This window comes from Callorhinus ursinus, unplaced genomic scaffold, assembly GCF_003265705.2.
Source record: "Callorhinus ursinus isolate GAN/ISIS: 27379988/994484 unplaced genomic scaffold, GSC_fseal_2.0 scaffold33, whole genome shotgun sequence".
Lineage (NCBI taxonomy): Eukaryota > Metazoa > Chordata > Mammalia > Carnivora > Otariidae > Callorhinus > Callorhinus ursinus.
Genome location: NW_027397095.1, coordinates 935176 through 962187, shown reverse-complemented (window position 1 = coordinate 962187; position 27012 = coordinate 935176). Strand labels below are relative to the sequence as shown.

The following is a 27012-nucleotide window of genomic DNA, read 5'->3' as shown; positions in this document are numbered from 1 at the left end:
AATGATTTGCCCGAGGATTGAAATCCAGGCCGACTGACTCCACTACGAGCTTCTCAGTCTTTCCTGGCAGTAAAATGAGAGAACGGAGGACCTCAAAGGGATGCCACGAGAGTACAATGAAATAATGGATGTGAAAAGGCCTCGGTGAACAAGTGCAAGGGATCAGGCCTACCCACTTGAATCACTATTGAAAACTGGCTACCCAGGGCCCCTGTCCAGTGATTTCTAGTCCCAACCCTGCCCCTTCTCCGCCCGAGCCACAGCGATATCTTTGAATCTCTTTCTCTATCTCCTCGGATCCGGCCCCCAAACACTTGGCTGAGCGGCGGACGGGAGAATAGAAGGTACGCGCGCGAGCAGGAGGCGGAGCCTGCCGCCCCGATCCGTACTGGGGGTGGCCTTCGCACATGCGCTGTGGCTCTGCGGCTTCAGTTGCCCGGCCGTGCAGCCAATCGGGGCCCGCGGCGCGCTCGAGACGTATTAACGCTGTGTTGAGTCGTTGCGTGCGAGGGGGGCGACGTAAGGGCGCTCCGCGAGCCCGTCTCTCCTCGAATGAAAGGAAACAACCTCCGGCGACAGAGCCCCGCTCCCAGGCGCTGCCGGAGAACCGACACCGACTTCTTTCTCTTTTCCCTCATTGGCGCTTCTCCGCTGCCGTTCGCCTCTGGGCCCCGCCGGTGAGTCCCCACGGTAGCTTGGGGCCCCCCATTCTCTGCCCGGCGGGAGAAGACAAGGAGGATGGCGATGGCCAGGCCGCCGCCCCTGCCCGTTGTTAAGGGGGACTCTTGGTGGTCTCGCTTTATTGTCAAGGACCCCAGAAGCGCCGCTCGTTGAAGGCGCTTGGCAGAGAGGCTGCTGAGAAAAGTGTTTTGGAGGAGCTAAGGGAGAGGCTAGGCTTAAGCCTAGACTTCGGGGGAGGGGGCGCAGCATTTAGGGAGGAAAAAATACTGGGGATTTTTAGTCTTTGCCATCGCTTAGGACATATTTGGGAAGGAGGGAGACTCCCAGTTTGGGAAGCGTAAGAGGAAGAATGGTTAGGATGGCAAGAGGGTTAGCTTTACGGAACTCTGGGGTGGGGGGAATTAGGGGCGAAACTGAGATCTGAAACGAAGACTGTTTGAGGGCGAACTCCTGGGGAAGGAGGGTTAAAGAAAGTGGTGGGATAGCTTCCTGGATTCGGGAGGATTGGAAAAGGACGATTAGGGGACCCTGACTTGCCGACCGAAAGGACCTGCTAAAGTGTTTTAGAGGAAGATAGTTTTGCGAGTTTATCCAGCGCTTGATTAGAGGGAGGTCTTGGAGTCTAGTGTGTATTGAGGAATAAATAACGGGGAGAGAATCCGGTACGTTATGTGTACCATCCTTTATTATATGGACGAACAGCACGGCATTCTTTTGAAATTTGTTCGTTTCGATATCCTGCGTGGAAGTTGAAAAATCCTTTCTTTTTGAAAAACCTTTTCTTTTCATCGGCTTACTACTTAATATCAGGTCTTATTCATACAGTTCAAATTCTTTCTTACCCTTGGGTTTGAAGCAACTGGAAAATTCCTTCAGTTTCCTTTTGAATAACCGCAAAAAGCAGTGCGAAGCATGTAATAATATCGTGCAACCAAATTCAGGTGCCCTTCCGGTTCATCTCTTATTCGTTTATTTCTCTCTGCTGTAACTTTCCTGACAGAAATACTGCTTCTTTAGGGATCACGTTTATATATTCTGAACTGTATATTTCAGCTTGATTGCGTGCGGAATTGTTTGATCTTCCGGAACTGCAGTTTTTGTTTTGTTTTGTTTTGTTTTTCTGTGAAAATGGTCTTTCAGATACCAACATTGAATGAGCTCTCGACTGGGTTCTTGAATGCTCTCCTTGATGTTTCAGGTTATTTCTACCTTGGTGCTTTACAGCATCTTGTAAAATCAGGAACGCATTGATTGTTTCAGCCTAACTAATCGAGCTTTTATATTTTGCCAGACATTTAAATGATGTTTTTCACGCCGATGCCTTTGCTTTTTTATTTCTGCTTTATAACATTATCCATAATGTTCTGTTTCTTTTAAGGAAAAGGTTTCATTGTTGGGCGAAAGCATCAAAGTTTGATCTCTGCATGCGCTGAAAAACCTTTTATACTGAAATTAAAAGGCCATAGAGCTGTGTGGATCATTATGAATCCCTTAATATTGGTCCTTGGAATGCCCTTATTCTCCCTAACTAGAGACCACAAATGAGACAGCATTAGATAAAAATCTGTATTTTTATGATAAAGACATTTTTGTTAGGAGTCATTGTTTCCATGATGTTCCCCACTTCATGTTTTACTAGAAGGCTGTAAAAAATTAGCGAGATATGCACAGATGCATTATTTGAATTTTGGTGGAAAAATCCATTTAGTCATTGTACATTGGGGAAAGTTTTTAATTGGTTTGGTGCACTTTTTTTGTGTTTCTGTTTGCTTTACCAATTTAAACTGATTAAGACACTAGAATATTTTTGAATGCAAAATAAAGCGTACCTTTTTTTCTCAGATTTTTGGGTCTTTGATATCTGGAAAAAGAAATTCTCAAAATTAGGAGGAGAAATGTACCTGTTTATAAATTCAAAGAGGCAGAGTTCAATACGGATAGAATTTGAGGGACACCATTTTCAGGATTAATTTCAAGAATAAAAAGTGCTTTTCTACTCTAGGACTTTTTTCAGATCTTAAACCGGTTTTATAGCGTAGGCTAGGATTGTACAGAAATTACACATTAGAGATGTCTGTACAGATAAGGTTCATAATGTGCCATCCTTTCAACTGGCCAAGGATGACCGGGAGAAATGCTGAATACATTACAGTGGTTTCAGAGTGCCTACTATTCATTGCATAGTAGTAAAGAAAGCTAATTTAGAACTCACATAGCAAATTTTGGCACTATTTGTGAATTTTGGTGTTTTGCATGGTTAATTTTAAAGATTTTGGCAGCTATATTCTTGATAAAGCAACTGAACACATATTTGCCTGTACAAATGCAAACACACTTCCCCTTTTGTTTCTTTTGTTTCTGTTATGTCCTTTTTTTCTTTAATCCTAAAAGTATTTGCTGCCTGTTTTCAATCAGTTTCATGGTTTATAGCCAGTGCTATGAATACAGTACTGTTGCAAAGTATCCGATGCCATTTGAAAGACTGAGGTATTTAAAATTGTAGATAGCATTAAGAGTTTGTTAAACCCATCAACGCAGAGACTGCCAAGGCCTTTGAAGTTTTGTTTTTAAAAAACAAAATAAAGCAGAACAAAAACAACCCTAGGTATAAATTGCTAAAAAGACCTGTTTCTTTGTGGCTTCACCTTAAATTTTAATTCCGTGTCTGCATTTTTATATTGTAAAACCCTGAATGGTTTGCAGCTACCACCTTGCTGGCATCCAGCTGCTACTGTTCTTGTTGGGGAGCAAGTGCTTCTCAGAAAGCTACAATGTAGTGTTAGTGAGTCCAGTTTTCAACACAGTATCATGAAAATATTCAAGTATATAGAAAAACGGGAAGAATTTCAGTAAATTTTAAGACAAAAATTGGAGAGGTTATTGATTGTGATGTGTGTTGTAGCAACCTGGATCCTGAACTGCTTAGTTTGGGAAAACTACACAAGTCACATCACCGATTTTACACTTGTTCAGATTCTTAAGAATCCATGTTGAGATTGATGATCTAAATCTGAAACCTTCTATGTTAAAGCTTTTCTTCCCTTTTTTTGTTTGATTCCGCTACCTATAATTTGACTAGATTTAAGGGTCATTCAGAAAAATTTTCCTTCCTTTTATATAATATTGCTAATTTAATGTGGAAGTTACTACATTTAGAACACCACTGTCCGTTTGTAACTTTAATTTGATAAGCAGGCCTCTGGAGTAAGCCTCAGAGTCAGATTATATAGTTTTTTAAAATAAATAATTGGTTCCTAAAGCATGCTTTTTTTTGAATAGACTGTTACAAGTTTAATTTTTCTTTACTCTGAAAAGGAATACAATAGCAAAAATTTGTTAAAGATGTATACATGATTTTTTTAAACTTAAAAATAATTCAGATTTTTAAAAAATAAATGTTCCAGAATCATGGTTAAGTGCATTCATTTGTCTTTTGTTGGTTTATCAATATGTGAACTTTAAGGAATTGTGCAATGTTAGAATTCTGTTCACTCTGGATATTGTGTCCTTCTCTGAGAAGTTTCTGCTCTGCTCTTAGATACATAATTCTTGGTCTCCTTGAAGAGGCATCTAGCTATACATGAAAAATGTTTTATATTAATTATGTCAGCAGATGGTTGTTTTAGTATCACACATTGTACATTTTTTTATTGATCCACACAGAAATTGTTTTAATTATTTCACATATCCCCTAATTTGGGAGCAGTTTGATTTTCCTGAATTATTTCATTACCTTGTCTTTATGCATATGTTCTTTTTTTCATTACAGAGGCATTGTAGGTTTTACTATTAATTTGTCTATACTAAATAGCCATTTTAAAATGCATACATTAAAACTTAGGTTAAATATTAAACAACTTACATGACTGCAAACGGGTATTAAAGTGAAATTAACCATTTTGTTGCCCTTCTTATTCTCTGTAGCATTTCTTGAGGCTTAAAGTGGCATTCTAAAAGCAATTTAAAAATCATGTCAAGCTCAGTTGAACAGAAAAAGGGGCCTACAAGACAGCGCAAATGTGGCTTTTGTAAGTCAAATAGAGACAAGGAATGTGGACAGTTGCTTATATCTGAAAACCAGAAGGTGGCAGCACACCATAAGTGCATGGTAAGTATAGGCCGGCAACCGAGACACCTGAAACCCTGAGAGTCCTGACAATGAATATTCCCAAATACGAAAAAAGTCAGTTAAAATTTTAAACGGATGGTTTCTCACTAATGCTATGCCATTTTTACTAGAAAATTTCCTTGTAAAGTTAACATCTTATTCACTGTTTCACTGCAATTTCTTTAAATATGAACCTTAATTTCTTTTAAATGTAATTTATAGCTCTTTTCATCTGCTTTGGTATCATCACACTCTGATAACGAAAGTCTTGGTGGATTTTCTATTGAAGATGTCCAAAAGGAAATTAAAAGAGGCACGAAGCTGGTAAGTTGGTATTTCTGCCTCTTGAGAATAAAACTTATTTTAAGCTCATTAAGGAGGAAATTGCTTAGTTTACAGTGTATTGCATTATTAACATTATGACTTTAAATTGCAGTCTTCCCCCCTCTGCCCCCCCGAATCAGAAATTCCAAGGTTGGGCTTAACTTATTTACCACTCAACAAAAAAGGAGTGAATCAATATTTATATTATTCACTTTTTTTTTTCCTTTTCAAAAAGAATCAAAATCTTCTTGGAGGCTGTGTTGACTGAGAAAACAAGCAGTTTGCTTAATTTGAATGTATCGTGTGTTGAAGTCTTCATTAGGTGAATTTTCATAATTCAGATGTCTTTTCATCTTCCATTATAAAGTTATTGTGGTCATCATAAATGAAGATGACCGTACCCTTTCAGCAGGAAAATGTTAGCACTTGCAGTATTTGACTGTGGTTCAGCTATATAACCCAGCATTTATAACTTAGTATTACTTTGATGGCTTTTACTGTTTGTGTGAAGCTCTGCCACACTGAATGATCCTGTAATTGTCTTCTTCTAGCAACCAGGTTGGCAGGATACTATGTTGCTCTTTTGGAAAATAACATCATCTCAGTTGGTATTTATGATCCATTATGGTTTACATTGAAGCAACTTCTGTTCGTTTGGTTATTATTTTTCTCCTTTGAACCCTTTACTGAAATTATATCTGCAAATGTGCCATCAGTAGCTTCACTATTAAGTGCTCCCTTATTTTAAAGATGGGTTGAGCAGAACATCAGTCTGTGTTCTTAGGCACCGGATAATCTCATATTTCACAAAGAATCTAAGGAGCAGAACTAGGAACTATCATTTCGATGACCAGGAATAATCTATTTTTTAGAAGTTGTCAGTCTTATAGTAGTAGGAAAAAAAAAAGCAATATGAAGAAGTTCAAGGATTTGAAACTTGGTTTAGGATAAATAGTCTAAAACCCTAGGATCAGTATTGGCACAAATGGGAATTCAGAGGTCAGACAGTTTTTGTGGCAGTGAGACCTTAACTGAAAGTATTTATCTTCCCCCACCCCCAAAACTGTAGTAGTAATAGAATGCTTCATTTTCTTTTAGTGTGATTTTTTATTTGGTGGTTTCAGATTTCTTCATGTTTTTATTATGGCTTGCTGATTTTTGAGAAACAGAGCAGTATGTTTTTATTTCTTAGTCCTTAAAAACAAATTCAGATGTAAAGAAAGAATACTATTTACCTGAAAGTGGTTGTACTGTAAACCTTATTACCCCATTATTTATTCCTTGGCATTATGAATATGCCTGGAAAATGCTTCTACATCCTGACTTGTTAGCATTTTTGTCACTTGGCATGGCTGCTCTGGTCCGAACAGGAGCTGTTTTGGTCTCTAATGTTACTTATTATTAACAAATCCAAGACCTAGTTTTACATGAAGCAGCAGTGTACATCTGGCAGCATTGCTAAATCCAGTGGAGATTTCATTTATTTGGACTTGTTTGTGAGGAGAGCACCAGAACTTTGTACAGGTTTCACTAATATAAATTGTTTTGATTAATTTTTAATGGTATGGTGCAGGGAGTTAATTTTTTCCCAAGTGTAGTGAGTTATAAAGAATTAAATTTGTCCCTTGATCGAGGGAGTAGAAGAACATTGGAGGTTCAGACCACAAGCTATAGTAACAGACTTGGATGTGAATCCTAGCTCTGTCACTAACTAGCTGGATGACCCTGGGCAAGTTATCTACTTCTCTGTGCTATGTTTCCCTCACCTGCTAAAAGGAGATAGTGACAGGACTTGTCTCACAGGGATATTGTGAGAATTAAAAGAGAGACTATACAGGACTTAGCATGGTGCCTAGCACGTGGTTAGGACTTGATAAATGATAGCACCCATTGTAGTTAGTGTTTATAAATAATAATATCCTGCTAATGGCATTGTAGGCTAGTGAAAAGCATGCTGGCTGGGAAAGTCATGAGGCTTGTTTTTTGTTTGTTTGTTTGTTTCTTTGTTTTTAAATAACTCCGCCACTGACACATTATGTAACTTTAGACAGGTCGTTAACTTATTTGTCTTTTCGCCAATGGTAAACAGCTAATGCTGTATCACTGCTTACTACACAGCGATGTTCCATGGCTAAACAGTTCTATGAAAGATAGAGTTACCTTAGGAAAGGTGTTTAAAAAGCTATTTTGAGGCTGTGGGCATCTAGTAGTAAGGAATAGGGTCAAAAGGAGGGAACTCTTGAGCCTAGTACATAGTTTTGCTTCTTTTCCTTCTCCCAGCTGTCAGAATTTAAATAAGTTACAGAGGGGATAGGGCTAGAGTAGCATTCATATATTTAACTTTGATTTCTAGGTGAAAAATAGGTCATGAATACCTGTTGAAAATAAACAGGAGTGCTGGTCCCTGGGTGCTTTCAAGTCAGGTTCCGGCCTATACCTGGTGTTGGCTTAAGATAGGTGTTCACTCTTCCTGAAAGAAAAGTAAAGAGGAAAGAGTCTGGGGCTTGCAGTGAAAGTGTTTAGGTGACCAGATGGGTCAGAGTCTTCAGAGAGTGGGAGGTCACAGAACAGGAGGTACAGGTATGTGGTTTCTGTGTTCTTACTGCCACAGGCAGTTTTCCAAGGTTTTCATGTCAGTCACAAAGATCAGGGGAGGAAAGCTATTCTGTAGGAGCAAATTCGTCTCTTTTGCATTACCTTTTGGCACCAAAATGGACCAGGAAGAATTTGCCAGAATACTAAGGATTTTATCATTTGAGTCTTTGTTTTTGCAGTTAAGACAGATATATATTTTTCCAGAATGGTTTCTAGTTCCTTTTGCAGCCATATGGAGACACCACATCTGTACCATCTACTCTTAATTCTCCAGCCATCTAGCCAAGAAATGCAAATTTCCAAGTAAAATTATATGAATCATCGTCCCCGTTTTCATTTTCTTTAAGGAGATACTTGGGAGGAGTACATTTGAAGAACATACTCTTTCTGGTTGAAGCTAGGTGGTGAAATCATTAAGAATATGTACATCGGATAGTTACCGTTGGAATTGGTAACTGTGTCAGATGTATCACTGAGAACAGGAGTTCAGAAGGCCATTTAGTTCACCTTCCTCAAGCCCTATGCAAGATTGCCTCCAAGCCATCCAACATAAGATTTTCATCTCTGTTATTCTTTTTTTTTTTTTTAAAGATTTTATTTATTTATTTGAGAGAGAGAGAGAATGAGAGATACAGAGCACGAGAAGGAAGAGGGTCAGAGGGAGAAGCAGACTCCCCGCCGAGCGGGGAGTCCGATGCGGGACTCGATCCCGGGACTCCAGGATCATGACCTGAGCCGAAGGCAGTCGCTTAACCAACTGAGCCACCCAGGCACCCACATCTCTGCTATTCTTAAATATATCTTATTTATGCTATTCTTAAATATATCCAGAGGTTGTGAAGACCCAAGCAACTTGAATCATGACCATAATTATATGACACTCTTCAGAATTGAGAAATTCATCCTTCTTTATAACTTAATTATCTCACTTAATTTAAGCTGTTTATTCTAGGTCTCTCTCCTTCCATTAAAGGAAGTATTTGGGTTTTTTCTTTATTAAAACTGGAAAATCTTTCATATACTTGATGAGTATCCGCAGGTCACTCCTAAACTTTCCCCTTTTCAAACTAAATTTTTACACGTTTAAAGAAAGCCTCTGAACATTTTTCCTGTTTTCTTTTTCCACTAGTAGAAATAGCTAACATTTATTGAACACTTAATATGTGGGCAAAGTACTTTAAATACATGATTCTTTATAATCCTGACAATCATAATGGGAGATGGGAGGTATTATTTCTCCGTTTATGGATGAGGAAGCTGAGGCCCGGAGAAGTAACCTGCCTAAGGCCCCATTACTACTAAGTGGCTGAGTTGCCATTTGACTTTAGGGACAGTGAACTCCACAGCTAGAACTCTTGGTCACCCCAGCTTATACTAGACTGCCTTTTAAGCTACCCAACCGAAATCAGATTTTAAAAAATACAATTATTAGAGCTTAGTAGTTTTTTGAAAAATATGGAAATACTACTGGATTTAAATCAGACTCCTTTTAATATGTCTTAATAGCATTGTTAGTTTTTAGGACAAAAATCTTATATACGTACTAGCTAAGAGTATTCTGATTCTTTGTTACCCTCCAGATATTTTTTGTGGCCTCTAAAAAGGGAAAGACCAGTTTTACATGGTTCCAATGGAGTGCTTGGCACCCTAGAGAAATGGGGTATCTGATTTTGAGAGTTTATGATCTAAATATTGGGTATGCCATGAATCTGCATATATGACAATTCATAGGTACACCTTTTTCTGTGTGGGAGGAGCCTTGCCTATTTAGGTAAGTAAGACTGCTTCCTAGAAATGGCAGTGTTTAAAAAAGGGAGGGGGGAATGAGTCCAGGAAATAGGTTAACTACCAGAATGGGTCATTGAGACCAGCAGTAATGGATTCAAGTTAAGGTGGGATAATGCTAAGGTCTTTAAACCTTAGGCAGGAACTTCATCTTGGATAGGAGGGGATGGGGACGGGCAAAGCAGTTTTCAGGAGAAAAGGGGTATACAGTAGTCACTGTGGAGAATGAAATATAATCATGGCAGCATATTTGTCTGCTGTACGTAAATGTCCTGCAAGGGCATCTTAAAACTCAGCCTGTCTAAATCATTTTTCATCATCTTCCCTGCCTGGAACCCTGATTCTCTTTCTGAATCCGTTACCTTCAGCTCTTCTTACACATCTGTCACATTGGTTCTCCTTTGGGATGTCTCTGCTGACTTTTCTTTCATAATGTTACCCTGTACCCAGTCTTCCTTTGCCCATCCTTCCAGCATACTGCTGCTAATTACTGGATCTCTACTTCCCTGATTTCGAACTCACACTGATGCCTTCGTGTATACAAAATCATACCTAGAGGCCTCAGCCTGTCCTTCAGAAGTCATAACTCACCTTTTCCATTCTTGATCTCATTCTGTCTCCTTTTGGTTTCCCAAACATCCTCTGTTTGTCCCCACTGCTGTGCACATACTGACATTATTCATCCTAGCTGTTTCTTAGCTGCCTCTCAGTTCTGTTTTTGAGTTCAGCTCAAACTTCACCTCTGTCATAGAGTTTAACATGATATGCGTTGTATTTGTTACATGTGTGCAAGCTTTCTTCCCCACTATATCCTGGTCTCTGGGAAGGTAGAGACTCTTCTCTTGGCCTAGCATAGGATTAAGTGGGGATAATGCATGGAAGACACTTAGCACAGTACTTGATGTCTCATTTGTGCTCAATAGCATTCTAATCAATAGGTGGGCACTCATTAATTGTTGGATTGTTGGAGAAGAGCTTCAGTTGGATAATAGTGTGAAACCTTAATAACGGGCTAGGTGTAGATTGGCCAGGGAAGTAATGGTAGAGCATAAAATTCCTCTTTTTTGGTTAATCAGTGCTCTAGTGTGGTTTGCAGCTCTAGCAGTTTGAAAAGGAAGGAGAGAAATCTAGTGGGAAAAATCCAGTTGGTTATTTGTTCAGAATGGTGGAGAGCTATGTATGCCTCACCCAGGAGGGTTTGCATGTTTCTTCAACATTCCCTGGCCCAGTGTGATGTTATTTCTGTTGTTTCCCTGGGCATGGTATTTGTCAAGCCCTCACCCTAGAATCTAGAATTCATCTCTCTGTCCATTTATCAGGTATTTAATTTAGTGCCTACTTTGTACCAAGCACAAGGCGAGATACCTCGGTGGCGGTGCCACTGTGAATACATACAGTTTAGCCTTAGGAATATGTAGAGAATGCCACCGGAGAGCTGGGATAGAGGAGCATCAGTAATTCTATTGGGGAAGTCAGAAGGCTTCATAGAAAGTGACGTTTGAAATGTGTTCCAGTGGGAAAGTGATGTCGTAGAAGTCAGAGCGGGGAGAATTTCAAGGAGGAGGAAGTGGGCAAAAATACTAGGTAAGTATTAAATGCCAGTGCTATTTAAAGTAGAGTGAATGGCTCATTTAGCATTCAGTAAGGACAAAACGGAGTGCCCGCAGTGCATAGGGTGCTACGACTGTTCACTGCATACAGAGAAGCAGAAGATACCAGGTGATCGGTCAGTGGTGCTACTAAATCCTTAGAGCAGTGGTCCTTACCCAACTATGAAATCTGAAGGGGGGTGAGCAGGGGATTGCAGGCTTGTATCTTTTGAAAAAGGTTCCCAAATAATTTTTTTAAAAGATTTTATTTGAGGGGCGCCTGGGTGGCTCAGTCGTTAAGCGTCTGCCTTCGGCTCAGGTCATGATCCCAGGCAGGGCCCTGGCATCGAGCCCCACATCAAGCCTGCTTCTCCCTCTCCCCCTCCCCCTGCTGTGTTCCCTCTCTCTCTGGTCTCTCTCTGTCAAATAAATAAATAAATAAAAGATTTTATTAGCGAGAGAGAAAGAGAGCGCGCACCAGTGTGGGGGGAGGGGCAGAGGGAGAGGGAGAAGCAGACTCCCTGCTGTGCAGGGAGCTTGACAACACAGGGGCTCAATCCCAGGACCCTGGGATCATGACCTGAGCTGAAGGCAGATGCTTAACCGACTGAGCCACCCAGGCACCCGCGCTCCCGCCCCCCAATGATTTTTGATGAACACTCTTGGTTATGGACCATTGCCTTAGGAGAGGGGTTGGCAAACTTTGTGTCCAGGGCCAGATTATAAATATTTAAGGATTTGCAAGCTATATTGTCTCAGTTGCAGTCACAGACAATATACACAAAGAAATGAGAATGTCTGTGTTCCAATAAAACTTTATTTTCAGAAATGGCTGTTGGGCTGGATTGGACTTGCAGGACCCTGCCTTAGGGTATTTTTGTGGAAAAACAGGTAAATTCTTCCTGCAGATTTGTTCACTGGCCGCATTGTCATCTGTGTAACTAAGTGTAAATCCATCATGAGTGTATTCCTTTATATGTGTATTTTTTTATAAAGCTCAGATTATGGCATGCAGATTAATTTTAATGTGTGCAAATATTTTACCTGTCATTTATATTAAAATGAATTTTGCTTTACTTTGGAAGTGATTAAGGAGAATGAATGTAAGGTGAAAGAGAAACTTCGATCCCAATGATGGAGAAAATCAGATCTTTGACTATTACTGAATAAGTTAATTTTTTTTCCTTTGCCTTCATTAAATACTTCTTTGTAATTGGGAATAATGTAAATTTATGTCATTATATAACTAGTTCTCATTTATTTGTGCTAATGGAGGAGAACCCAAACCAGTAATGTAAAATAATCTATGTCTGGTTTGGGGGTATATCTTGGTTCTGACTTGAGCATGGATGTGTATTTGACGTTCTTCACTGATTAAGAATAGCAGGCAGCATGTTTAGAGTTTACAGTACTCTCAGCCTGAGACACCTACACCTGAGAACAGCCTGAACCTTTCGATCTGAACTCAGAAAAACTCTGAATGTTTTCAGGTGAAAAAAAAAAAAAACCTTCAAAAGCTACAATAAGAGAATTTAAATTGCTCATCAGTGATGACTCATAAAGTATGAGTATGGAGTATGTGATATTCAGAGCAAGGTCAGGGGACTAGGTTAAGGAAGAACTTGATAGGCTTACTTAGTTCATGGCCCTCCAGTTCTAAAAAGATTTCTGAACTGATTTGTTCAGTAACTGCTTAGATTTAGTCTGTTACTCTAGTAAAAACAAGTACTTTTCAGTGGCCCTGTTTTTTAGAAACACTTGGAATTTAAGGTCCTAACCTATCAGATGTGTGCTTTTCTGATGACTTTGATGGCTTTCAGATGTCACTTTTGCTTACTAGCTTTCCATTTAGACCTAATTATTATATGAAGTTTATTATTATTAATATATTGTGAAATTTGTGCTTTTATAAGACCCTCTTCGAAATGTTGAACTATTTTTTTTAATTGTAGCCCTAGCATAAACCAGAAACAGTCCTGAGTTCATGTTCCACCCTACCATGCAGTACTATTTTTAGGATTTTTTTTTTTTAAAGATTTTATGTATTTATTTGAGAGAGAGAGCGAGCGTGCGTGCACAGAGGGAGAGGGAGAAGCAGACTCCTCCTGGATCAGGGAGCCCAACATGGGGTTCGATCCTGAGACGGATCCTGAGATCCATGAGATCGTGACCTGAGCCGAAGGCAGACACTTAACCACCTGAGCCACCCAGGCGCCCCGTAGGAGTTTTTAAAAAAGATTTATTTGTTTTTAGAGAGAGACAGAGAGTGAGTGAGAGCAGGAGGAGGGGCAGAAGGAGAGAGTGAGAATCTCAAGCAGACTGCACTGAGCGTGGAGCCTGATGTGGGGCTCGATCCCAGGACCCTGAGATCAAGACCTGGGCTGACATCAAGGGTTGGTCGCTCAACTATCTGAGCTACCCAGGCACCTCTCTTTTTAGGAATTTTTAACCTGTAAATCAGACAGCTGTCACTTAACCAGATAATTCAGAGGTCACTCTGAGCTTTCTAACCATGTTGGATAGGAGAGAGAGTCCTATAAGTAAAGCAATGAACCTGGAGTTTAGGAGCATTTTTTTAGGCAGCTCTGGAAACTTACCCCAACTGCCTTGTCCCGCATTCTGGTTTTTACTGGAGGTAGTGTTATCTGTTATTGAAAACAACAGACACCAGTGTAAGGTGGACTGCCCTCACTTTATTTTTGTCTCATGTCTCCCGTGCAGATACCCTAGGTACCCTGTTCCCAACTCAAGTGCTTTTGGCATGTTTTCTTTGCCTACAGACTCAAGAATATGGCCTCATTTTGGAGCCTCTTTTGCACTGTCATACGTTTATAGCTCTTTTCTTGGAGCAGATGTCTTGAGAGTAGTAACTACTTGGCTGTGAGGATTTATATCTATACAGTGGTGGTCAGTCACTGATAAGCATGGTCCATACACAGTAGTTAAGCTGTGCAAAGCTAAGTCTTAGCAAGCCCTTTGTCCCTTGGTTCCCTATGACTCTGTCTAGCCACCAGACTCTGGCTTTTCCCCCAAAAGCCATCCCTTTCTGCCTATCCTAGAAGTTGGGAATCTCATTTTAGTTTTACTTTGTGTCTATCTGTGCCCTTGGCTGAGTTTTCCCTGAGCTTTACCCATAGCTACTGAGAAAGCGGTATTTCTCCTTTTATTCCTTAGGACTTCTTCCTTTTACAAACTGACTTTCAGCCCTGGCCTGGTTCAGTTGACTGAAGAGCGGGTACGTGCCAGCCTCTGGCTCCCACAGGACTTTAGCTAAGTCATAGTCCTTTCAGTTCCCTTTGTCGGCTCTTATGTGTGACTTAGTTCCTCTTAAATCTGTGGGTCAGTCCCTTGAGACTCAGTTTGTCAGGTACAGCTTAACGTTAACATAGGATAGCTTCACAGATTTTAGAATGGCGGTTACCACAGATAGGGAGGGTGCGGAGATGTTGGTTAAAGGGTACAAAGTTGCATTTCACTAATGTTAAAATATTGTGCCATACATCCTAAATATATATAACTCTTAGCAAAAAAAATTTTTAAGTTAGTATAGCTTCTAACCATACTATAAAGATGACGTGCAAACATCTGTAATAGGATGGGGCCTTTTTTTTTTCCAGTCTCCCCATTTCAGAAGAGGTGATTGAGTTTTGAGGCTTACTAGGTCTACTAGGTAGCAAACTGAAGAGAGGAGGAAAAATAAAAGAAAAATCATTATCAACAAATTTTCACCTCTGCTTAAAGAACTTGAAATCAGGGTATGAACAGGATAAGTGGACAGTTGACATTTATACTTATGTTGGGGGCAGGAAATTAGCCCTCAACAGAATATTTGCTGTGTGGGACAGACATTTTTGCAGGGGGAAGAGGTCCACAGTTAGTTCACCATGTTCCTGTCAGGTTAACTTTCATTTTCCCACATTTGAAAGAGTCACGGGTAGTGCAAACTTGATGTTAAATGACAGCTGACAGTCACTCTGCTAGGAGCCCAGTAGGGACTATGACAAATTTGAGGGCAGATGTTCTATGTAAAGAGAAACACAGGACATTATTTGGGTCCAAACAACTGCAGTCTTGCTGTGTTGGGGATCCCATTTTCCTAGGACTCTACTTTTTTCAAGAGAGGTCATCTTTGTTTTATTTCCCATAACTTTTTTTTTTTTTTAAGGAAAGTGTACAGCCACCTATCTGGTTTTCCAACTTCTCTAATTTTTCTTTTTCTCTCTTGATTCTCAACCTTGTATTTCACAGGGCTAATCTTTTCCTCCCAAATATTCTCACCTCTCTTCATTCTGTGCCCCTTCAGCTGGATTGTTCTTCTCAATTTTACCTTTCCAAATTCTAGATCAGACTCTTCAAATTTGTAGACACGCTTGAAGATTATTATGTTAAATCTGTAGGTATTAGAAATATGAATGAGAAAAAATATACCGGAAGATATTAAAATCTTCAATAACAGTAAGCTTAAAGTGAACACATGTATCGAGCACTGCTTTGTAAAGCACAGTGTCAGTCTTGCAAAAAACTCAAGTCTAGAAACAACTGATAGATAAAATCTGTTAGCCGTACAAGGAAGTAAAATGGTAAGAGCCAAAATGAATACTGTATCTTAAGTCCCACAGGAGTTCAGGGATAAAAGAATTATTTAGGAGTTGGGGTGTATAGTGTAGTAGACTTCAAGATAACAGTGACGTTTTCCATTTCCATCCCATAAGCATGTTTAAATTGAATATTTAGTTTTATTATGGGTACTTTCTGCTATTTTATTAGCATCTTGCCAGAATTTCATATACAAGTGGGTATTTTGACTTTTATATGAATGCTGCTTAAAGTAGATCCAGTAAATTCTAATTGAGAAAAATTCCTGCTGCTAACCCTAAAAAGAATTTTCCACTGTTTGAAACCATTTTTATTGGAATATCTTCTTCCTTGAGGAACTGACAAAAGTGAGAATGAGCTTTTTCTCACTTAAAAAATTTTATCTGTCCTAAATTGCTGTAGTTAACTCGAGATACTTTGGGCAGATTTAAATTAAGAAGCAGCAAAGACAAATTTTGATATATTTTGGACATTTGGTTTCCTTCTTATTCTCAATAAACTGATAGATGGATATTAAAAGCATTTGCTAGTATATTCCCCCCAAAGTAATTTTTTGTATGTGAAAGTATTTTTGCTCATTGTAGAAAAATCAGAAAATACAGGAAATTGTAAAGAAAACCAACCACCTAGTGACAACCCCTCAGCATCTTGCTGTATCTGCTTCCCCCCATTTTCAAAGAACTTATAAACATAATTGTGATCATAATCAACATAGTTTTGTATCCTGCTTTATTCTTCATTTAGTATTATACATAAACATTTTCCCATGCCATTAAGTTTTCTTTGGAGAGTGGCTATAGAATATTTCTAAATATGGGTGTGCTATAATTCAAAGATTTTTCAGTTTCCCATGAGTGGTTTTACATTTTGGACTATTGTAAACAATTCTGCAATGAAGATGATATGTATATAAATCATTTCAATCTCATTTTTTTAGACTAGATTAATAGAAGTAAAGTTAGTGGATCAGGAAATAACTTTTTAATTTATTTAATTATTTTTTCTAAAGATTTTATTTATTTATTTGACAGAGAGAGACACAGTGAGAGAGGGAACACAAGCAGGGGGAGTGGGAGAGGGAGAAGCAGGCTTCCCGCTGAGCAGGGAGCCCAATGCAGGGCTCGATCCCAGGACCCTGGGATCATGACCTGAGCCGAAGGCAGATGCTTAACAACTGAGCCACCCAGGCGCCCCAATAAGAACTTTTTTAAAAGCTCTTGGATAAATAAGGCAAGCTGCTATCCAGAGTATAGTGATTTCCAGCAGGATATGAGAGGACCCATCTCACTGTATTTTTGCCAGTGTTGAGCCAAGTACAGTATTTTTAATAGTCCCTCCCCTCTCATTTTTGCTTGCTAATTGAATTCAAAAATTTTTTTTCAAAATATACCTGCGCAAACCCATTTTTGATGAAATTTCAAGATGAACTACTTGCAGTAGAGGTGGGGTAATGTTCAACTTGTTAAGATAAAAACAGGTTGTAAAATAGTATGTACAGAATTACATAGAAAAATACTCGCATGTAAACATTGTAACACACTGTAAGTGCATTTCTGCTTGGTAAGCATGAGTTGTTTTTTTTAATTTCCTTTTTTGCCCTTGTGTTTTCCAAAATTTCTATAATTGTGTTTTTTGATGAAAGATATAATTTGCTAAAATGATAAAACTTCATAATTAAGCTGTAGTACGAATGCTGCACCTTCTCAAGAATTTACAAGCCACCCAAAGGTATTTAACAGCTTTTCCTGCTTGATAATTTGGCACAATATTTCTTTTTACAGTAATACTTTGAGGTTTCTGTATTTAAGGAAATGGAGTATTTCCCTAGTATTAATAATGGGCACTGGCCCTCATGTTTTCTGGGATGTACCTGTATTGAGAATGTTTCTGACTTAGGAGTATTTCTTAAATGACAGTTTGAATGAGAGGTTGAGTGTTTGACTTGCTTAGAGAAGTGTAAGGAATTTTATTGGAATTTATATTAGCTTCTCAGTATACCCAAATTGCTCAGGGGCCAAGTAATCCAAAAGTTAGGATGGTAAGTGTTCTTTATGTTAAAATTAATAGAGGAATGAGAACGGTTCCGAATGAGGTATCTAGCAACCAAGAAACAGTTTTTAAGATTTACCTTACAGTGAATTTATTTTGGCATGGCATTTATAGTTTAGGAGGATAGCCTTGTTAAAAGTCCACTCAATACCGTATACTATGATATGTTAATCAAAACCACTAACAGTCATTGTTATGTGCTTTTTTTTAAAAGAGCTTTTTCCTAAATTGAGAGCATAAGCTAAACAATAGGAATTATCTAATAAAGTCAGAAGGTAAATTACATTAAAATATGTTTAGAGTCCATTCTTCTATTTGCCTGAATTCATAATACAAGAGGTAAGTAACAGATTAAATTAAAATAGATGAGCATATTCTCATAATCAACTTGACATCACAAAATATTTTTAGAGCTTGAGATATTTAAAAATCTACTTAATTTTTTATCCTTCTTCCCTCACTTGAAATTGATTTTACCAAGTTCCCCAATAGTATGTGAGGTTTTGGTTTTGTTTTTTGTTTTGTTTTGTTTTTTTCTGATTTTCATTAAGTGGAAATGTGAAGGAAAAATTTTTTCTGGTATGAGACATTTTCCACAGTTACCCGTTTCCAGGAAAATCTGGATTGTGAAAAGGTCTAAGTTGTATACAGCTTACATTCCTGATTTGCAACATTTCAAATTTTCTCTTGACCACAGTGAAACAATAGACATTAATAATATTCCATTAATTTTGTCAATGTTTAATCTGGGGGAAAAAAATACCCCAGTAGAATTTTATTCAGATTATTTCTAGGCGAGAAAACAAAAGTAGCATTATTAGTTACAAAACTTTTCAATAACCGATTTGTTTTCCTTGACAGAGATTGATATGCCTCTAACCTGACATCACGGCCTTAGCAGAATCACACACTAATAATAATTATTTTATTGTTTTGCTGTAGATGTGTTCTTTGTGCCATTGTCCTGGAGCAACAATTGGTTGTGATGTGAAAACATGTCACAGGACATACCACTACCACTGTGCATTGCATGATAAAGCTCAAATACGAGAGAAACCTTCACAAGGAATTTACATGTAATTATTTAACTTCTCTTTAAGTTTTTTTTAGCAGTCATACTTTCTTTAGGCTTTTGTAAAACTTTTTCCCATTTCAGAGCATTTCATCGTCATTGTAAAGGGTGTTTTGGGGTAAGGAATTTAATGGTTAGAGAAATGGCATAGGACATTTAATAAGATTTTTGGAATCCAGCTTGTGAATGGGGTGAAGTGTACTGCTCATTTTCTTAATTTCAAAAACGAGTTTAGTTTGTTTACTTGATAATTTTTGATTTCTTCATTTTTTTATAGGGTTTATTGCCGAAAACACAAGAAAACTGCACATAACTCTGAAGGTACGTCATGTAGCCACTTTTCAACATCAAGAAGAAATTTGAGTGAATTCTATACTAATTTTTGCCATAAGATGTATCTCAACATTGAATACATTTCAAAGAATTAAGAAAAGTGTTAGGATAAACTACATAGTGAAAAAGATCTGGATTTTTGAGAAAATTTTTACCCCTGAAGTTTTTGTAAGGAGTATGTTGAGAATATATTTTATCTTTAGGAAAAAAGGATGCTAGTGATTTTGGATTTCTGTGTTCATATAAGTGTTAGTAGATTGTAAAGTTAATAATTGGGATCTTTTTTACTGTCACATGAGCTAGAGAGACTGGTACCTTTTATGGCTTCCTGTTAAATTTTCACATTGTACTTTTTTGAAAATACAGACATGTTCATAAGAAGTGATCAATTTTAAAATATATTAACTTTTAAAATTACTTTATAGTTTGTTTCCCCTTAAATTTATATAAAACAAGGTTAGGGGTGTTTATATGTAGTTAGCCAAGTTGTCCTTGGTCTTTTAAAAGGGATGGGAAAGTTCTTAAATTGAATTCTGACTTGTTTCACACCTTTGCAAACAGATGGTTTTGATACTTTTACTAGCAATATACAAAGGCTTAGATTTAATCTGAGATTGTTCTATCCTTCCATTTAAATTAGATATCTTTAGTTTTTGCTAGCCTTTGAGAACGTGTTGCTTAGAATTAGAATGGTTTGAGGGGCGCCTGGGTGGCTCAGTCAGTTAAGCATCTGCCTTCGGCTCAGGTCATGATCCCAGGGTCCTGGGATCGAGTCCCGCATCGGGCTCCCTGCTCCCCGGGAAGTCTGCTTCTCCCTCTCCCACTCCCCCTGCTTGTGTTCTGCTCTCGCTCTCTCTCTTTCTCTCTCTCTGTCAAATAAATAAATAAAAACTAAAATAAAAAGAAGAATTAGAATGGTTTGAACATGTTGATTTAGGAAGTGGTTTCCTGTGTCAAGATTTACCTAATTATCAGTGTTAGCATATTAAAGTTTGTGACCCTTTTTGATATCTTAGATTGTGGCTGTATCCTCCACTTTGGGACTCCAGGTTAGTTCCAATACTTTAGTGTAGTGCTGGTTTAAATATATAATCTTGAGCAAAAACTTGTCTTTAAGGTAAACAGATTGGATAAATAAAAAGAACAGAACATTTTAGAGGTGATAAAGTGCAACTGAGAAACCTTTACAGTGTTTTCCTTTTTTTCTCATTTAGTTCTAGAATTCAATTGAAAAACCTGTTCAAAGGTTAAGAGGAAGCTTGCCCACCTTTCGTTACTTCAGATTTTAACAAGTGTGTTTGATTCTCTTTAAGATTGTAGTGACCAGATGTGTATGGTAAACCAAGGGTTAAGAGTTAGGCTTTGATGAGTACAAGCATAGGATTCTCTGGGGCAGGATAGTTGAGCTTGGCCAACAGTGATTAATGGAGCCGGCTTCCCTTTTATTCCCTTCATTTCTGAAGCTCATAGTACCATCTAGTGGTAGAGAAAAGTCACTGCAGACTGCGTAAAGTAAAGTAATTTTGACCACCTTTTTGCTTTGAGAAACTTACTGAGAAAGATCTAAATTAACACTTTTTTTTTTTTTTTTAAGATCTTATTTATGGGCGCTTGGGCGGCTCAGTTGGTTAAGCGACTGCCTTCGGCTCAGGTCATGATCCTGGAGTCCCGGGATCGAGTCCCGCATCGGGCTCCCTGCTCGGCAGGGAGTCTGATTCTCCCTCTGACCCTCTTCCCTCTCCCCTCTCGTGCTCTCTATCTCTCATTCTCTCTCTCTCAAATAAATAAATAAAATCTTTTTTTTTAAGATTATTTATTTGACAAAGAGATAGAGAGCACAAGTAGGCAGAGGGAGAGGGAGAAGCAGCCCCCCCTCCCCCAACTGAGCAGGGAGCCTGATGCGGGACTCAGATTCCGGGACCCTGGGATCATGACCTGAGCCCAAGGCAGACGCTTAACCAGCTGAGCCACCCAGGTGCCCTAAATGAATACTTTCCAAGATGACTGTTTTTTAATGTAACTGGCAGGATTCCTGCAATTCAAATTCGTGATACAATTGTTTTGAATTTTGGGTTCAGTGTATACTTTTGTAGCACTTTGGGACCCCTTGTATTATCGATGTATATGCAGTGTCTTTATACTCATATTGTAGAACTTGAAGCATAATCTTACAATTTAAAGGCATCTCAGAGTTTGTATTTCTTGAATTTTGGCTTTTATCACTTTTATCTAGCTTTAATTTACTTGATATTGAGGGCTTTGTCAGAAGCAGAACTTCCAGTTACTTCATTGTTCTAATGGGAAAGCTGTGTTCTACTTTACGATTAGTCTGTGGTCGGGGTTGATAGGGTTGTCCTTCAAGGACTACCTTGGAGAACTGTACCGCGGTCCTTTGTGCAGCGAAGAGGGGTTGATAGCTGTGGCGATGTCTCGATCATTGGCTGTGTGGCTCAGTAACCTAGCTTGCTAATACTTAAAATGCTAAATACTCCATAGTTCAGTCTGTTCATATTAGTTTGATGTAATATGAACTGTGTTTTGAAATACTAAATTTGAGGATCTCTTTACCATCTCCATAGTTTTGCCTTTTCCAGAATGTCATCTAGTGAGGATCATACCATATGTAGCCTTTTCAGGTTGGCTTCTTTCACCTCGTTGGCCTTTTCTGGGAGGGCAGCGGATTAGTTGATACGTAAATGATTACAAGAAAGGATCTGATAGGGCAAGAAGAGATTGAAGGTCCAGGAAAGGAGGGGGATTCAGTGCACAAACAAGAATTGCCCTGTGCTGGGAGAAATTCCCATTGTAATAGGAGAGAAGGAAGAGGAGGGGTGGGTTCCTAACTGGTCTGTTTTCTCTGTGAGGGAGAATGTAGGGTGAGCCATGAGGGTTGGAAATTGAAGGAGAGAGGAGGAAGTTCGAAAGAATAGTTGTGAAGACTGGGAGAGGAAGTTTGCTTGGAGAAATATAAGGTTTCTAGACTGGATAGAGGGCTCAGTTAAGGTTTTAACCGTTAATTTATATATAGTGATACCCTCAGGTTGTGTGACTTCCTCCAGCAATTCAGGATCCCGTGTGTAGCACAGAGAAAGGGGTTAGTTGGTTAGTTCAGAATTGGGATTTTGCCAAGTGGGTTCAACAAAGTGGTAAAGGTAAAAGGGAGTTTAGGGTATTTGTAAGGCAAAAATCCAAGATAGGGAAGTGAAGGCAGGAAAAAAAGAAACAGGAAGCAATTAATAGACTGGGGGTCCTGCTAAGGTTGAGGATCAATGAGAATGAAAGTACATGGGAAAGCAATCATTTTGTGGTCCCAAAGTGTGTGTGATGTATAGTGATTTCAGAGGTTAGAACCATTTTTAGGTGATTCTAAAGGTGTCTGGGTGTGATTATAGGAATTGGGTAGTTGATGGAGGACACCGTTGAAGGTCAAGGAACTTGCTTGGATTGTCCCGTGGGCTGTTGAAATCACCCAGGATGCAGCAGGGACTAGGAAGGAGAAAAGAGCTGTGAGCTGTGTGCTAAAGAAAATCTGATGCATGGGGGAGAATGATTGGGAGTTGGTAATTATTAGCAACGCGGAAGGGAGGAAGGTAGCGTAGTCGGTGGACCAGCAAAATTGGCATCATCTGGGAGTTGGTTAGAAATGCCTAACTCAGGCGCCCGTCCCCCGACCTACTAAATAGGCATCACCACTTTAACAAGATCCCAGGTGGTTTGTTTGCATGTTAAAGTTTGAGAAGCCGAGGTTTAGCTAAATGATGTGGACCTCAGGCGCAGGGCTTTTTACAAGGGGATACAGAACTAATGGTTCAACAAGGCTGTCTAGTAGAACTGACAGTGACAGTGGAGGTGTTCTATATTTGCACCATCCAATCCAATATGGTAGCCACTAGCCACATGTGGTTGTTGAGCACTTAAAATGGTTTAGTACCCTCCTAGTCTTAATAGGAATTTGTACATTAAAAATGGACAGGAAAAGCCAGAATTAAATCCTGCATCTTAATGTGTTTTCCCCCCTTTGGCCTATGTGTTTAGATAATAGGCATATTCTTTACCTTTTTTTTTTTAAAGCCAAATTTTTAAAATGTCAAACCTTAGCAATAGCCTATAGGTCTAGCTTGTAACTGTTGCTAGTTTCTGAATTGTAGAAGTACTCGAACATGACAGCTTGTCATCAGTAAACATTTGAGCACCTACAAGGAACCGTGGTTATGTCTTGGTGGTTCTTCTAAAATCCTTTTCACTAAGGGCTTAAAGCTTTTCTGTTTAATAATTTATATGGAGCAAAGTCATCTCTGATGAGATAGAAAGCAGTAGAATAGCTGCTGAGTGTTAGCTGTTTGTAGCAAGAATGTGTAGATTCTGAAGTTGTGATCACAAACATAACCTCAGCTCAGTGTGGGTTCTTGACATTGTAAGTAGCCAAACTTGTGGCTTATTGCTTTTGTTAAACTACCCAATATAGAATGTTGTGCATGGAATGGGCGCTCAAGAGATGTTTGTAATCTCTTTCCTTTGGCTTAAAACAAAGCATGGTTTTGAATGCATCACCTATTTTTGGGTGATCTTTCTGTCTCCTGTGACTTCTCTTGTACCGGGCGTTAGTAGAGCAAGATGAATGACTAAAACAGGGTTTTGGGTTTTGGGGGGTGGGGGAAGACACCATTTAGTGACAGGTATGTGACCAGCTGATTAAAATACAGTGGTGACACATGGAAGTATTTAGAGAGAAAGGGGCATCATGTTTGCATCTTAAACCCTTCAGGAAACAGTCTATGAATGAATGAAGGGAGAATGAGTGATAAAGCAGATGTAGTCGGTTGTTAACATTTGGGTGAAGGGTGTACAGGAATTGTTTCTGTCAATTTTTATAAGTCTGAAATTACTTAAAAATAGCTTAGTGATAAGTGCCACAATTACTTGGAGTGATCATAAAAGACCATGTAAAGGAATCTTTTGTGCCTAACCTTGGAAGAGCTTGTCTTTAACGGACAGTTTGGAAACTTTTATATTGTCAAATCATATAACTCAATTTGTGTTTCAAGAACTAGAGTCATCATAGTTATATTAGAAGCATGTTGTAAGTGTGTTGTCATCTATGTAGATTCAAAGCCTTTGCCTGCTTGGATATTCCCTTAGTATATTCTTCCCCTTTGTTTTCTCTGGAATGTGCTGCACCTTCCAATCTTCATTACGTATATCAAATGGAAGTTTAGGGAGATTTTACTATGATATCAGTGTCTTTAAAAACCTTTTAGGTTTTGCAGCATTGAATAGATTTATGAAGTACTGGAAAGGCAGTTTTGTACACTGGTTGAATATGGGCTCTGAAATCAGATCTATATTTGAATCTTAGCTCTGCCACTTACTAGTCACACGGTCTTGGGCAAGTGATTTAGTATCTCTTGGAGCCTTAGACACTGCATTTGTAAAATGGGGATTTAAAAAAAACCCTACCTCATAGAATTATTGTAAGGATTAAATGAAATAATGTGTGTAAGGGCCTTAGCAATGTTCCTGGCACATAGTTAAGTGCTCAGTAAATACCACATGTGCTCTTCCTTGGAAGATAATAGAATTTAAATTGTATTTGGGATTTAACTTGGAAAATTTTAGTAACATATTCCATTGTGCCCTCTGCTAGAATTGACTCCCTAGTTTTTTCTTTGATTCACCAGATTTATTGACTACCCACGTGCAAAGTGCTGTGCTAGGTACTATTTACGCTCATCTTTTATTTAGCACACTTCACAAACGCATTATCGGAAGTTTCAGACATACGCAAAAGTATGTTTGAAAAAAAGCCCCATCTCCTGGCTTTAGCAGTCATCAGCTCTGGGCCAGTCTTGTTTCATCTGCACCCTTCCCCTCCTTCCTCCGTCTGCATTATTGTGAATGCAATTCCAGACCTGTTTCATTTTAGCACACTTAATTAAGAATTAATGTTTTTGATGTATGTTATGTGTTTATATATGCATCTGTATATGAATATGCATGAAGTCATTTATCTCCTACCTTTACCGAAAAAGCAGAAAGCAAGAGTTTATGCAGAGCAAAAGCACATCACGTTTCCACTGGAGAAGGCAGGGCAAGTGACCCCCAGTCCTCCTTTTGTCGCAGCCCTAAAGATGTAAAGCAGAGGTGGTGATGCTTACCCCCAACCTTAATGCTCATCATTTTGCTTTTGTTTTCAAAATAATTTCAACATACACTTATTGAGTGCCTCCTGGGTGTGGGCGCATTGGGCAATTTAGAAAATAAGCCCCTTGACAAAGAGCCTACGGTCTATACAAGGTATGACAAGAGTAATAACTAACAGTCGGATAGAATTTTCTAGTTTACAAAGCATTTCTCACATTTTCTTAAGGCATCCTTTTCAGGAAGGTGTTATCATTAGTTCCATTTGATACACCAGGAGACTTTGCCTTGTGTTAACTAACTTTACCAGGTTTTAAGACCTGGTAGGTGGCAGTCTTCAGACTTTCTGTCCAGGGGTCCTTCTACTTCATACAGTTAACTGATGTGAGATTTTGGGGAGGAAAGGCAATGGAGCTAAAACCACAAGGTAGGAGATGAGAAAAACATTGATTAGGAAGAAGAGAATTGGTAAAGGAACAGATCAGGCTTGACAGTACTAGGAGGGAGGAGAGTTGGGGCCCTGGTCAGTTGGTCACTGCTTTGCCTCCTAGTGGCAATCAGAAGGGTAACCAGAGGGGAGCCTGGCCTTTCTGAGGTGACATAGACCTTTAGGAGCTGTGCTCACAAAGGGTGGCAGTGCTTGGTGGCCCAGGAAGGAGCGCAGCCTTGTTTTGTCACCTACCTTATCAGCCTGGATTTGTAGGAATTGCAGCTGTGAATACAAGGGTAACGTTTTGGTTTTTTATTGCATTCATTTGTTTGAATAAGTATATGAACATTGTACAAAAATCAGCAGTATGAAAGAGTATCCACTGTTAGCGAGCTTTCCTCCCATCCTTACCTTTATATCTGTTTCCAGATTCCTTTGCTAAATGCAACCACTCCTGGCAGTGTCTTAAGTATCCCTTCCAGAGCATTTCTCTGTAGACATAAGCATGTGTAAAACTATCCTTTTTCTAACGTCCAGGAGCACTTGAAATGGTGTATTTTCCGTGATAGTGGGTATTACCACCTTAAAAGCATGTTGGAACTCACAGGCATAGATTTGTCCCGGCTCTGCCACTTCCTAGCCTTGTGACCTTGGCTAAAATTACCTAACCTTTCTGAACTTTTTCTTATCTGTAAAATGAGGGATAGGGTTGGTGACAGATACAACCTCACAGGGTAGGTCGTGAGGCTCCAGTGAGATTGTGTGTATAAATCACAGAGCACATATGTGAGCTCTTAGATTTGGACTATTTCCAATTTATAAATTGGAATTTATAAATTTATAAATTACGCAGAAAAGGGCAAGATGCAGAATAGTATGCTGAGGATGCCATTTGTTTGTGTATCCTTTAAAAAAAAAACACCCATTTGCACACCCAGGGAAAATAGTAGCGGACAGATACGGAGAGTGTCTCACGGGCCCGGCGCTGTGCTATAAGTTCACTTTTTACACGAACTAACTCATTCAGTTCATTCGTGGACCCTGAGGCGGCTCTGAGGCGAGAGGACACAGTCTGGCAGTCCCAGGGTTCTAAACCAGCCTCTCAACCCTTGTGGTTGAGGAGAAAAGCAGTTAAGGGTGGTTGCTTGAGAGAGGGAGGGAGGGAGGGAGGGAGGGAGGAAGTAGGAGGGCAGGCAAGAAAGCTAGGTAGGGCACCAGCTGGGAGTGCAGAGCAGGTGGAATTAGAAAGTAGAAAGGAAGATCTTTCCTTCTTCTCTGCAGAGTTCTTTTATAATTATTATTGAAGAAGGAA

At 39.1% G+C, this 27012-nt stretch overlaps 1 protein-coding gene across 4 annotated transcripts in view; it reads left to right on the top strand.

Annotated features, from left to right (window-relative positions):
- Nucleotides 1-500: 500 nt before the first annotated feature.
- Nucleotides 501-27012, top strand: part of PHF6 (PHD finger protein 6) — a 46724-nt gene continuing 20212 nt past the window's right edge. For 3 of the 4 annotated variants that reach the window (XM_025852559.2, XM_025852558.2, XM_073879119.1), the window contains exons 1-5: nucleotides 501-677; nucleotides 4606-4789; nucleotides 5012-5113; nucleotides 18670-18803; nucleotides 19077-19120. In XM_025852559.2, the coding sequence (XP_025708344.1) occupies nucleotides 4652-4789; nucleotides 5012-5113; nucleotides 18670-18803; nucleotides 19077-19120 (418 nt within the window). In that variant the 5' untranslated portion in view covers nucleotides 501-677; nucleotides 4606-4651. The remainder of the gene's footprint in view (nucleotides 678-4605; nucleotides 4790-5011; nucleotides 5114-18669; nucleotides 18804-19076; nucleotides 19121-27012) is intronic. The other variant, XM_025852560.2, reaches the window with a different exon arrangement.